This window comes from Amblyomma mixtum, chromosome 3 (genome assembly GCF_055824585.1).
Source record: "Amblyomma mixtum isolate Tamu chromosome 3, ASM5582458v1, whole genome shotgun sequence".
NCBI lineage: Eukaryota > Metazoa > Arthropoda > Arachnida > Ixodida > Ixodidae > Amblyomma > Amblyomma mixtum.
The window spans coordinates 398,594,321-398,609,211 of NC_143014.1; the positions used below are offsets into that span (position 1 = coordinate 398,594,321).

At 45.2% G+C, this 14,891-nt stretch overlaps 1 protein-coding gene across 1 annotated transcript; it reads right to left on the reverse strand.

The window, feature by feature from the left end:
- Positions 1–4,766: 4,766 nt before the first annotated feature.
- On the reverse strand, positions 4,767–14,080 carry LOC149357314 (uncharacterized). Its single transcript, XM_089584529.1, has 2 exons — positions 13,753–14,080; positions 4,767–5,485 (listed from the first exon to the last, which is right to left on the reverse strand). Exons 1-2 carry the CDS (start codon positions 13,943–13,945, stop codon positions 5,316–5,318), a joined length of 363 nt encoding a protein of 120 aa, XP_089440655.1. The 5' UTR covers positions 13,946–14,080; the 3' UTR covers positions 4,767–5,315.
- Between the last annotated feature and the right edge of the window lie 811 nt (positions 14,081–14,891).

Here is a 14,891-nt window from a genome sequence, read left to right on the forward strand (position 1 = left end):
CTCTTTCCCTACCGCGCCCATTGAGCATCGTTTCATGCCCGCTAACGATCATTTCATGCCCCGATTTCAGAACCTTCTGCGTTGCTAATGACCACACTGCAGATGTAGTTTGTAGGCCAGGAGCCAAAGTGTTCTTTCCGATGTAGTTTTCTTTTGTCCCGCGAGGGGGCACTTTCTAACACGCTACGAAGAAATGAAGACGCAGACCTGCGCTCATTGCCCGCCATGTTGCCCGCAGATGATGCCTTCGCCGCTCGACTTCGGAGCCTTCCGCGTTGCTTACAGGCACGATGCGCATCGGGCTTGTAGCCGGAGAACTGAAGTTTTGTTTGCGATATAGTTTTTTTTTGCCTCTACAAAACGGCATTTTTTGAACGCACTCCGAAGATGCGGTACCATCAAAGTTGCTTGGCAGCCTCCGCATGCGTGGCACGCGCTCTAAGACATAGCAAATATCAGGACTCCGTTTCGTCTGCGAGTGATTTAATCAACGTCCTGTGCAACAACGAGCCTGAAAATGTTGCTAGGTGCTGAAGATGATTCAGTTTTCACATCAGTGATGATGGAAACCAGCCTGAAACACAGGCGGCCGCACTCCGATGCACAACTATAGGGTTTCCAGTTATTGTTTTGTAGCAACAATACTATTCAAGATAGAAATTATTTTTTTTTGCAGAGAGTGGGCAATAGAGTAACGAACATTTTGCATATTTCAGAAAATTTTTAACATTTTTTCTTTTTAAATACAAGCGTGTTTTTGCAAGTTTTGTTGAATTTTTTTTCTAAAATTCGTTTTTAGCAAATCAAATTTTTGTTGCAACATGGAATTTGTTGTTTAAACGTATATTAATAGAAAGCACCTTTATTCAGCTCTGTTTTGGGGTATTGCAATTAATATTGAATGCAATAGTTTTTACAGAAAAAAAAATAGTACTGAAATCTTCAGAAAATGGTCATTTTCCACATGGTAGGGAAAGAGTTAAACAGCAGAGACAGCGATAGCTATGTAGGAATGTAAAGGTATATGCAACTAGGCGGCAGACATAGCGTCAGACTGTAGATACATTAAAAGTTTCCCCAGAATGTATTGTTGAAGAATTGGAATGCAAAATTCCAGTTTCGTGTAAGAACCGCACGCCGCCAAATCACGAAAAAGTCCAAATTGAAAGCATTTTGTTTTTCTGAAGTGCTTCATCCACTGAATCACATAAGTAACTGCGCACATAAAAATAATCCTTGTTTGTATGTGCGCAGTTATGTGATAATGAACGGCCAACTCTCCCAACAACGTGCTCTTTTGAACTCTACCAGCGTTTTTTCTGCGCGAAAAGGTAACTGCGTGTCTGAGAAAGTCGCTAATGAAGTCCCACATTTTTCCGCATTTATAACTCTGACGAAGCGGCGGTGTTGCGACATCAACCCTCGGCCGAATCGGCCAAACCGGTGAATATCTCGAGCAGTTGAAGAAAGCAACCCAAATCAAAACAGCTTCTGCTGACGATTTTATGGGCCTTTGTAGCAACCATAGAGGAATAGTCACAATGGATGGCACCACCATACTGTCTTATCTAGGGTACCTCGTTACAGCATTAAATACCTATTCTGGAACGAGATTCTGAACTTCATTTTGAGTGACAACTTGTTTATATGGCCATTGCTTTTTCAATGCTAGGCTAAGTTTAGACCTCTCCATATCATGGTTGCTGCATTTATATATACCAGGCATTTCAGGGAAGCCCGCCACCAATTTTTAAAAATAAGCTTTTTGAGGTATGCAAGTGCCCCAGGTGGTCGAAATTTCCAGAGCCCTTCACTAGGGCGTCCCCATAGCCTGAGTCGCTTTGGGACGTTAACCCCTGTAAACCAAACCAAACCGGCTGGCTTTTGTGGCATAGTAATACCAGTGTTGGCGGACGTCAGAAAAAAAGTTAACCATGTTACTAGTAACTTGGGTAACTAAATTCTAATGGTTAACTAACTATTATAGGTAGGCACCTGGCTTCAGTTGTAGATTTATAGCTAACCATTAGCAGTAGCTATTTCTGTTTTTTAGAATTTCAATAACTCGATTAGCCTCGGTGCTATAGCTCAACGAACTTGGCAAATTTCAGGAGACGCCCACCTGTGCACATTACAACATGGCGCACGCAGCCCGTAACTATTTGTTGCATGGTCGCTGCTGCTTCAGCTGAGGCAGGGCAGAGAATGTCTCGTGGCACGTGCACCAATGGTATGACGCGCACAGGCAGGAGTCTCCTTGCACGCAATTTTCAAATCACGCGTGAAATTTGCTAACTGCATTGAGCTATAGCACCGAGGCTAATCGCATTTTTGAAATTCCAAAAAACTGAAACAGCTATTGCTAATGGCAGCTACAAATCTCTAATTGAAGCCAGGTGCCCATCTATAATCGTTAAATGGTTAATCATTAGATAGAATTTAGTCAACCAGGTTACTACTAAGCATGGTTAGCTTTTTTTTCTGACGTCCGCCAACACTGGTATTACTATGCCACAAAAGCCATCCTTTTGCCCCGAAAAGCCTATTTTTCAAAATTGGTGCCAGGTTCCCTGAAACGTCTGGTATATAATGTAGCAACCATGAGATGGAGAGCTCTAAACTGACCTCGTAACCTCACCAAACTCTGACATTTCATTTGATGCATGCCCAATAGCTTCTTAAACAGCACAACTGGGCTAGGCATTAAATGTTGCCAGGTTCAGTTTCCAATGACAGCCTACTAATCTCCAGAGACTGTTAGCATCCTCCACTGAGTAAACTGTCTGGTCAGTGTCTGAATCTATACTGTTAAAACGGGCAGCTTGTAAGCTGTTTAAACCTATGCACACGTTGGCCAGTTAAATTAGGCAAGCATGTGTAATGAGCATACACAACAGTGTTGATAACAAGGTCACACACATGCCATAACAATTTCTACTAGAATAGGTGTCATCATCAACCTGTAGTCGGATACAACTTAAGAAGGCAGCGGCCTTTCCCCGTCAAAGGATCCCCCTCCAGCCAATGGCGTTGGCCGATTCTTGTGACCCTGCTAGTGTGACAATGCAGGGAGTGGCAGATGAAAGGGGATAGTCCCCTCCGTACATAGTCGGGGAGGACACCTCTCTCCATTGCGGCACCGCTCCCTGCATTGTCACCCTAGCAGGGTCACGAGAATCGGCCAACACCATTGGCTGGAGGGGGATCCTTTGACGGGGAAAGGCCGCTGCCTTCTTAAGTTGTATCCGACTATAGTGATGTGAACTAAGGACAAAGGCCTCTCCCACTGAACTCCAATTGGCCCTCCCTTGCACCAGCTGAAGCCACCCACAGATTTTATAATCTCACCTCCCAGCCTGGCCGTGTGCCAACCCGGCCGAGGTTCCCTTTCCTCAGAATACACTTTGTTACCACTGCAGTTTAAGTGCGAATACTGTTAAACACGCACAAAAACTTCCTGGAAGTTGTGCCAGCTCGTGCATTCAGTGTACAAGCTTTCTCCTAAGCCTATCTGCATGTCTTGTTGTTGGAACACCATGTATTTGCGCCATTATTATGCTTCTTATCTGGGTCAGAGTTTTGTGGGGGGGTCCTGCTCCGCCTTTGAACGTAATCACCGCTTCCACATTGTGCACTCAGAGCCAGCGTTTGCGACATCTTGACTGGCACACAATGACACTGACACGGGGGAGGACAGAACACACGCCAGTGCTGTTCCAAGGCCCAGAGTATGTCCTGTCCTGTCCTCCCCTGGGTCTGTGTGCCGGCCAAGATGATGGATGACCAAGATGAAGGTGAAAAAGACTGCTGTTTGCACATTACAAAATACAGCTTTACAAGAGCATGGCCATGACAAGAGGACACCTGTGAAAGTTTCCTGAACCATAAGTGCAGGCTGCCTTTCCCAGTGCAGTGCGCTGCATGCTGCTGACAGGGATAACACGTACCACGTCTGCAGCAGTGCTCTTGTCGGAGCGCATCTCTTGAGATGCCCTTTGCAACAGTGGCACAGAAATGCTGCAGCACGGATATGCAGTTCTCCAGTACTTTACCAGTGGAATGCTTGAAGCTCCCATAACCCGTGTTCTCCTTGAAAGTTTGCCTCGGGTCAGTTGGAAGATGGCAAGCCCACTGCAAAGGAATTGACGGCCAATTCTGCTGCTCATGGAGCTAAGTGGGAATATGGCCACAGGTGTGCCTGGCATATGAAATTGTCCTCTGCATGCTTTACCAGAGGCTCCTTCAAGCACGTGCTAGTTGCGTATGAAACACTCGCACCACCCATGAGGCAGCAGTTGTTTATATGATGCCCAAAAAAAACTGCCAAGCAGCAGACAGATGAATAGCACCAGTAATGTGGCTTTTGTTGGGCAATGCTTGCGTCTGATCACGTACAAGATGCAGCTACAGCATACCTGGGCAGGAAAGCTCCCTACATCATTTTAAAGCGGAGGCTGGAAATTTTTGACTGCAAGGGATACGAACGAATTGCGCTGGGAACTCCCAACGTATTCACCACCACAGTGAAAGCACGAGTGGTGTAGTTCTATGTTTCAGACACCCACCACCAGTGTCACCAAGGGCTGCCTTCCAGAACCACTCAGTTTTTATTTTATTAATGCGATACCATGTCACTCTAACAACCTTTATGAATTTTCGCATTCTGTAATTTCAGTTTTTAGTTCACATGCACTAGTAAGCATTTTTGAGGGAAACCAGCACCAAAGGCACAACGACAGCGGGAAAGAGAGACAGGACAAGTGTTGTGAACAGCATAACAGAAACTAACTTATTACGATGGTAACCCTGTATGAGCTGGTTACAATATATAAGAAAGCAGCGTCAAAGGCACAAAAGTAGCAAATCAGAGAGACTGGACAAGCGGTGTCCTGTCCTGTCTTTTTTTTTTTTTTCATTCAAATTTATATACAAATTCTATAATTTTTCATCTTGTGTAGCAGCGTTTTTAATTTTAATCAGTGCACCACAATGATTTTCAATTTTTCTTTTTATTAACATAGATTTAAAGAAGTTCTACAGTTCCGTGGGCATGCTCAGACAGATCACAGATTCAGTGGCCATGAAAAAGCTTGCCACTTTTCCCTCGAGTGAGCACACCGGTTGAAAAGCATTTCTCTTGCACAGCTTTTTAAATGACCACACATTTCTTTTCACTTTAACAACGAGAGAGCCGGGGCGTCATCCACAAGACTGTGAACACAGCCCAGTCACGGAAGTGATGACAGTCTATCATAGCTTTCAGGACTGGTCAGGGTCAGCCCCTGTTCCCTGCCTGTGCTGGAACCAGGCTGGTGTCACAAGCGGGTAGCCAGCGCTGCGTGCTTCTCCTTTTCTCGGTGCTGCTGCTCACGGATGAGCTCCTGTTCGTAGAGTGCCTCTTCCAGGTTCTTTGGTGGTTCACCTTCTTTGCGCCACTTGGTCTGGCGTAGCAGCATCAGTAGGTCCAGTTCACGCTGGGGGACACCTGCGCACACACAACACTGACCACTGCACATCACGACTGGCGAGCAACAACAACGCCACCACCACCCTCAGATCCGAAGGGTGCATTTTCAACAGCATCAGCTGACCCAGGCTGCACTCTCAGACGTTCCACATACTGCCCGACAGGCCATAAGCAGCGACTACCAAGGTCCCCCTGGCCAACCTGCAGGCACGAGACAACTGACGGTACCAGAGGCAGTGTGGGCACAGGCCATGCCTGCCTCCCTTTGCCCAAGCACTTCTAAACTTTCCAGCACCTCAATACTGAGCTGCATAGGGGCCTACACAGAGATGCACTCAGCTGCCTACAACTCTGCAGTTCTGGAGAAACTGGTCCAACCAGTCCTTATTAGTTGCAGCATAAGGTGCCCACTTTGGCACGATACATTATAGAGTCATTCTAATGCCATCTTGAAACAGCCTTGATGTGTAGGTTCCAGCGCAAGTCCCAAAGGAGAGTGGCAGCACTTGGAGCTAAAGCTCCATCTCACGCCTACACAAGCGTGCATCCCAGATCTTTTACCCTTATCATGGTGTGCAGCAAAGATAACACTTCCAGGATAACACTATCTCACGCGGCTAAATGGCTGCAGCATTCTGGCTGTCACATCACCACCTAAAGCACAGAGCAGGCCAAACATCTGCTCTGCACAATCATTTCATTCCTGCTTCCATGTGAAAAACCCATGTACTATCAGCATCAAATGAAACGCGAACAAGAGAATTGAAACGCAAACAGCACAACTCGCAGATATTATACTAGGGAGGCAAAATACAAGGGCAATTGATTTTCCCATCGAAGGCGAAAAGACCGCTCTTCCGAAGTGGTAATAGGCCACACCTGTATTTCATCTCCAGCCGCTAATATGCTTCATTGTTTGTGCTCGCGTTTCAGGTATTTTGTTAGCGTATCATTTGGCGTTGATGGCATTAGGTGCAAATCCTCATGACAGACTTCCTAATGCACCATGCATATGTAACGCACTGTACAACCTTGGTCAAAGCTATCACGGAATGAATGGCGGAAAACTCTGTGCCATTTATGGAATTCCTTGCCTTGCCACATCTGGGGTGGTGCTAAATTTAATGCAAGCCAAAGGCACAAGGCACTGTAATTGCACAATAACAGTGCTGCCAAGTAAAATTCCATCTGTTATACTACACCACATGAAATTAGGACGACACTGCCTCCACAACACCGAAAACCCCACCACTATAACAGCTATAACACTATAACAGGCTAGCAGGCACTGCACAGTGGTAATATTTCTTCCCCGTTAATTCTCTCAAGCTCCAATATTCTCACAGCAACCAGCGACAGCGTGCACAGTCAAGTGCACTGCATTCTCGTGTGCCACTACTAACTCTATGTAGCTTTTTCCTCAGTGCGCCAGCTGAGCATGGGCTGCTGGTTTCAATGTCAGGCACCATTTCAGAGCTATTAATGTGGTTTCAAACTGACTACACTACCAATTACATTGTCCGAGAAGTCAGCGTTCAGTTTTTAAGTCATCAATAAGTATCACTGCTCCAAAGTGATGCGGAACTTTTTAATAAGCACGGCAGATTCCTAGACGGCTGGACCCTCTTGCAAGTGACCTAGGTGTCATAATTTTTTTTTTGCACCTTTAGGTCATTTTTGGGGATGTTAGTAGTAGACGTGAACCTCACGATGAAGTCAGATAATTGAATTTTAGCTCATAGGTGAAACCAATGTACTGGTCCAATGTTTAGGGGAATACCCCACCGTGGAGTAGATTTGTAATAAGGCGGTAATTAGCATCCACCCAAGCACAGAAATATGGCTACAAAGGAAAAGCTATACAGGTTTCTCAGAAACTTTGCAGTTAAAGAAAAATTCGTCTTGGTGTGGGGTTTGAACCCAGGATCACCACCTCACCCAGAGCAGCTGCTCTACCAACTGAGCTAACTGGGACAGCTAGCATATGGTCGGGCAAAAGCACATTGGGGACAGTGTTGATCAAATGTTTTTAGGGGAATCCCCCAAGGTGGAGTAGATTTGTAATAAGGGAGAAATTACTACTGAGGAAATTGTGCTAAGTGGTACAGAAAGACGTGAACACAGACAGATGAAGCGCCGTGTCATCCATCCGTCTGCGTTCACGTCTTTCTGTACCACTTAGCACAATTTCCTCAGTACACCAACTAGCCCCTGCTGTTGCCTTGTGGAGAAATTACTCATTAGCCTTCACCCAGGTGCAGCCATACAGCTACAAAAGAAAGCTATACAGTTTTGACAGAAATTTCGTAGTTGAAGAAAAATTCCTTCTGGTCTGCGGTTTGAACCAGGGACCACCACCTCATTGGAGCAGTTACTCTACCAACTGGGCTAACTGGGACGGCTAGCAGGTGGCAGGGTGAGAACGAATTGGCCAACAACTTGAAAGCAATGTAAAGGACATGACCATGAGAGGAGATGTTGACTGACAGCACAGATTTACATTAACATTATTCTTTGACAATTCCTCCGGGACAGGCACGAACATGCGCCACAACAAATGCAACCCGAACAAAATGTATATCAGCATTGCTGGCACATGTAGAGCACAATCCGTCAAAAGCATTAACCATTTGTCTGAGAAATATGAAAGGCTCACTGACACATTTTATTCTTTGCTTTCTAATCTTGCAGGCTTCCAGCAATTCACATTCCAGCTTCGTTCTCTTGCAAGCAGCAGCCAAGATGTCAAAAAAAAAATTGTAGAGTGATACCACAAGCTTTTCAATAGCACAGCATGTGCTCAACCCCCCCTTTCACAAAAGCAGTGCTCTCAAATCCTATCACGTAATGGATGTGAAAATGTACAAATTTTTTTTTCTCTTGCATAATGAACGCATCCCTCTCTTTTGGTGAGTACGCATCAGATGGTGACTGCAAATCCTAGCAGGTGTTTTTTTTTTTAATGCCTAAACAACTAAGCAACCCTACAAAGTGCCAAATGTTAAACCTACTTAAGAATGCTCCGCAAGGAATGCTAAAACCACCACACACCTGGTCACAAAAGGTTTCTCTATTTTATCTACCATATTATAATGAATGCAGTAACTTAATGCAGCTGAGCTTTGCACTGAAGGCTAAGAGTTGCACTAGTGAACTCTAGTTGTGCTTTCTTTGGACAGTATCAAAGACCGCAATGCAAGTTGCACGTGCAAGTTTAAGATGAAAGTTCTTGCCCATGCTCTTGAGCGCGGAGACTGTGCAGAAGAGTGCGTTTGGTTTCATGCTGAAAGTGCATGGTACCGAACGAAGCACTTATTCCACTAACCTTGTTTATGTCCCGCTTTTGCGGCTTCAAATTTTTTCACCGCATTTTACCCCGCAAATGAATGCACCCCCAAAATTCTCAGAGAATTCTGGGGGCAAAAAGGTGTTAATTTTGTGAGTAAATACGGGAGTACCTGAACTGGTTTGGCCAATGTCGACTTTTCTGCACGAGATGGGGATTGCATACACCACAGCCAAAGTACTCTGGGTGAATTGTGTGGTGTGCTTGATTGTACACTGGTTTAGTTTCTTTATATTGCTTGAAACTTGCGTTTCAGCCAATATAAAGAAACTAACCTGGACGTTGTGTCTCTTCACAATTTTATTTAAACTGTGCGACACCAAATAGTTAAGCAATTGCCCACCTCACTTTTTTTCTACTCAAACTCAGGTGTTGTGCTTTTAGAGGTTTCTGTTCTCTATCCTGTTTGCCGAGGCTTCGATTTCTGAGCACAGCTTGTCTAGGTTACTTGTCTGGCCTGAAGAAACCAGTTCAGAACACCAACTGCTGCTGTCCACTGGGAAGCCTTGGTTTCTGCCTGCTGCTGGTTTTACACCAGCTGAAGTGTAAAAGTGATGTTCGGAAAATTGTGGCCATTCCTTGCTACATGTCTGCATTATGTGGCCAAGGTTTGCTGCTGCCAGAGGTGGCCATTTCGTCTTGAGAAAGGCAACCCCCGAATGGCACCACGCAGTGAAGCCAAACAAAAGACAAGATCAAGTAACACTTTCGGGCTACTTCTCTCAACACAAGCAAGATGATGTGAGTCAACATAACTAAGTATGCCTGGATGCTCATCCTGAGCAAGCAACTGAAGCTGACTTCTTATAAAAAAAAGTCGCAAGCGCTAAGGCGGTGTTCACTTACAAAAGTGTTGCCAAGCCCCCACAACTGCACCCAAATGGAGTAATACCAGCTTACTTTCTGGTCTTCTTCTTCCTAGGTTAATGCTCCTCTGGGCATGGTGCATGTTTGTTGAGTCTTTCAGCATTACGGATGTGCTTTGCCTAAAGACCGAGCCTTGCCCAGTGAAGACTTTCTTTTGCAGCTTAAAACGGTCTTGTAGTAAAAGAGTCGTACCATTTTTATGCATAACCTATATAGTCAACTCATTCGAAACATTCTATGCACTTACTCCCAACATAAGTTGAACTCCTTTTACTGAAATCATTCTTTTGTACTGTCATCTCGTCTCGGTACGGCAACCCAAACTAGTAGTTCTCAAAAACTATACCTTCTTCAGAAGAAAACACTTCAAGTTGTTTTTATTCAGCTGAAAGCTTTTACCTCTGTTGAGTTATTCAGCAAAGCCGTCGTTACCTTACTAAGCTTACTAATCTTGAATTTAGATGTTGTATCTTTAGGCTGTGCCTTCATCAAATTTTATCATGCACAACTTGATATTTCAGCCATTTTACTTGCTGCTGACTGCCTATCAAGCCGCACCAGCTATCCCCAAGCCGGCTACTCTCTGCCAGCACAGACCACCACGCATCTCTGCTCATTCTTTGTGTGGAAACTGCTCGGGACTGGAACCGCCTGCCCATAGAAGCTGTGCACCACTCCGATGCACATCAATCCAAGACTGCCATTGAATCTCATTTCATTTGGATGCTCAGCCCATCCCTCATGTAGTACCCCCTTTCTGGGCCATTTGAGGTGTTAAAGGGGTCATGACACCATTTCTCAGACTCAAACGGTTTATTACATTTAGTTCGCTATGCATACTGGAACAACTGGGCAAAATATGAGTTCATTCCATGCAGCGAATCATCTGTAATTGAACTTTTAAAAGTCCTCCTGAACCACGTGGAGTCGGGCAACACCGGTGCGCTTGCGATCCACGACAACATAAACCGACGGTCACGTGCTTGCTGGCGACTGAATTGCACACTCTATGTAGTGAGTCTAAGGGAGTGGGCTGTTCACTGTTCGGTGGTGCGGAGGGATGAAGGGGGGAAGTCACCACCGAGGGACAAAGGCAACAAAGTCCTGTGTCCTTCTCTTTCCTGTTTAACTACTGCCTAACCTCGGTGGCGTCCCCACGATGTGTCATGACCAGACTCGAGTAGCCGCGCATTCTACACCACACAGACTGTGCGCGCAGTAGTTCTGCAGCAGACGACAGCGCTGTCGTTTTATGATGTCACTCAGGCTGCTTCACTATGGCTGTCGCTGCCAGGGGGAGGAGCTTAGAGCCAATAACTTTTCATTGCAATTTCTAACTCAAATGCGCGCGTACAGCCCTACTTCTTTTTCAAGTACGCATACCAGCGTCATGGTCAGTAGCTGTAACATAAAGCCATGATCACTTGGTAGGCCATGTCATGACCCCTTTCATAATAAATAAATAACTAAGGGTTGGAGTTCCCGGGTTTTTACATTTGATAATTAAGAGGACTTTTGTCAATATTTATTTCACAACGCAGTTTTTGTTTTGTTTTCTTTCTATGGCTGAGTTGGTGCTTTTTTTTGGGTGATATTATCTGGTATTCCTGTGAAAGTCAAGTTGCAGTTTTTATTGGTCTTTTTGTAAGCTGTTAGTCAATTTGTCAGTAATTAACGCATGAATGATCACGCTTACAGCTACTGAAGTGCTATCACCATTAAAAAAAAAGTAACCAAAGTTAAATGATGGAGCCCCCAGGCAAATACGCAGGTGGAGGCTTACTTGCAAAAATGGGGTTGTCATGCCATCACTGGGTTTATTTAAGCTGGGGGTGCGAGAGAGTGGGGCATGATGTGGTTTGCATGCTGACTGCAGAGATGGAATTGCTGCTGAACAGTTGACAGGTAGGTAACCAGTACCCGACGCTGTTTTATGACGCTAATGCATGGTTTCGTGTCAGTCTACTTACATACAGTGGAGGGAACTGCTTAACAAAGTAACTCACCTAAGCTGCTGATAACAGTGAACAAATAGCACTTTACTAGCAGACAGCGAGACATGGCAATTCCCAGCTTGCAGAGAAGTGTAAGGTAGCGAAGCAATGCTTCAAAACGCACAACTGCACTAATCAAGCGGTACCATCGTCTCGCTGCAACCCTAGCTTACGCACTTGGTCAATTTTCTCCCTTAACTAAGTTTAACTCCTGCTCACTAGGCAGCTAGCTATGACATGAATGAGAGAAATATGAACCTTTTTCGGCTAAAACTGAATGTCGGAAAAAAAAATTCGGCATAATTTTATGGGTTCTTTTTGGGTTGAACCGAAAATTCCAACTCCTAATTGTAACTAATGAAAACATAAAGGGCAACTAAAGAATTACAATTGACACATGCATATTACCTGGGCCTGCAGAGCCCTAACAACTACAAAATTAACTCACGCATCACTGAACACCTGGACATGTACAGGCAAATGTATTATTACTAGCAGAAGCTTGGTTTCAGCTAGTCAGTGCAAGCAAAGGATGTCTATTTTTTGCCACTGTAGAGTTACTGTAAGGGGAACTGTTACTGCTTTTGCTTCTTAAAATGGACACAAGCTATAATTGTGATGTTTGTTTTATGGTGTTTAACATCCCAAAGTGACTCAGGCTTTGAGACCACACGGGGTTCTTTAACGTGCACTGACATCGCGCAGTACACGGGCCTCTAGCATTTCGCCTTCATAGCTATAAATCTGAGCACCACTATCTTTGGTTCATGCGACCATTTCATTGTTGTCTGAAGTGCTCATAGTTGAGGACTCAAGATGCCACATTCACACAGCACAAATGAACTGCAATGGAAAGAAATTTCATACCAACAGACAGAACCAAACTGTCGTAGATGCTGCCAGAAATTGTAAAAGCTACATATTTAGTGCACCACCTGGTTCTGCTCGGTATCTGTGAGGTTGCTTGAAATTCGCACACTGCCAGTGCTAGCAAAGCAATCCTGCGCAAAACTCTCCATGTGTCATGCAGTGTTTTTATTACTTTCACAATTACAGCTACAAGTGAGCCATTTAGCTGTGAATGTGTGAAACCATGATGGATGTCTTGTTCTGACCATCTGGTTGCCCTTGGAGAGTGCATCTACAATGGCTCGTTCTTACTGCTCACATTTAATGTGTGCTATGGAAGCTAGTACTCCATAAGTGCATACAGGCCAGATGCGACGACATTAACCCAAACCTGAGTGGGCATGCTGATGATGTTTACCCTTGAGATGGTATGCACCAGGCAACAAGAGCTTCTCACGTTCACCACACTTCTGACGGCAAAAACTAAAGGAAGCATGCCGTGCCACACTGTTACAACACGCTGTGCCCCTGAAAGGCCCCAGATGACATTCGTTTCGGCCATACAATTTCAACGCTGCCCCTCATAAATTAAAGCTGCTTGGCCTCTTTCTCGCTTTTATTACGGGCAAGTCCTGCTACCAATTCACTGCAATACTCTACCGAAGGTCACCACTTGCCCTCTTCAAGTCAAATGGAACGCACACATCCATGCTTGTTGCGTTAAAACAACCGCACGTGCATGCACTGCCTGAGACCATGATAGCAGTACGCAGACACTTCAATACTAGATATGGTATTGCGACGTTACATAATTTGCCACCTCGTTACATGACTGCAGCGAAACCGTACTCTATAGTCGCAGCGCTCAGACTCGGGGGAAAAAAAAAATGCAACGCATTTTCGAATAACAATCTAACAAAGCTCGCAAAGATCCTGCGACTGGAAATACGTGAGTCTGCGACTCTTGCGCCCTGGGAACATACGTCTTGTTAGTCTCAAAGCCTCTTAGTTTTCCTGACTGTAGCATGAGCGAGCCTAGTTACGCTGTGGAGCCGCGTATGTAAGTCCACTGCACGCAAAAAAGATCAATCCAAGTCTTCAGTGCCCTCAAGCGCACGCACGCGTACGCTTGTGCGTCCGCGTGCGCTTGAGCTTTCGCGCTAAACATGACACGCGCGCAAAGGCGTGGAAGAATTTCGTATTTCATACCAGACAAGAATGAAACATACTATCCGGTTCGAAGAAGTCAGCGAGAAATGCGTCGTAGATGAATCGGCTGAACAAGATGCCGGTCCCCAAGACGCCAAAGAAGACGGTCGTCACTCTCGGGTAGCGGTGGAACAAAGTCACCTTGGGCACACGAATAGGGTTCTGTCTCCGGCTCCACGGGTCCGTTGCTAACCGCACAAGCGAGGTGAACATGGCTTTGCGTGAGCAATCACGTCTGGGCGGCAGAAACCATCAGAAATCCACCGCCCGCTGCAACGGTGCCCTTGTTTTCACGCCAAACATCCACGCACGGGACGGAGCCCGACCGACGGATAGACGGAGCGCCTTCCTGCCACGTGACTTTAAAGCTGGCGCGCGTGATTTGAACGCTGCTTACAAGTCCGTCAGGATATTTTGCTCCTTCGCCTTAGGTCTAACTGCATTGCTGCGGCTGTTTGCACTCATTAATGTGTGTAGCAGAACTGTGCAGCCTCAGAACGCGTGACTTATTAAAAACCAGTCATTCTTCTGTTGGTGTTTTGCGGAGAAAAGGCTCCCTCTTCGTTCGCTATTGCCCTTCCCATTCCCAGCAGGCGGGCGCAAAACCAACAAAGGCTATGATGCGCCAAACACAGGGTTACAGGGTTAGAATGTCTTGTGTTAAAGGAGATACCTATAGTTTGCTTAAAATGTTGGCTTCTTTCAGGAACTTTAAAATACTTGAAAAATCACTAAGTGCTTGATCACCTAAAAGCAACGTGTGTAATGGGATGTATTCATTGTAAAATTTTTTTAAATACTTGTTCAAGTTTTGTACGTGAAATTAAAATGTAGTTTACTGTGTTCATTGCCACACATTTCGCAGAGGTTTGTCTTGTCAGCAGGAAGTTGTGTGTGTCCGATGCGCAGTTCACATAACTTCTGTAAAACGTTCCTGATATCTACATGACTTCCATTCTCCTAAAATGGGCTTTACAGAGTGCAGTTTGTTGTTTACTTGCTCCTCCCATGTAGCCTGCCACTTACCTCTCAGTTTACTGTACATTAACTTCAAGGAATCCCTGTGTGGTATGTTCACCTGTTATATTTGATCAATTCAGGCTTGTGCTGCGCATGCATCTGCTTGCTCATTACCCACAATTCCAACATGGCTAAGGAT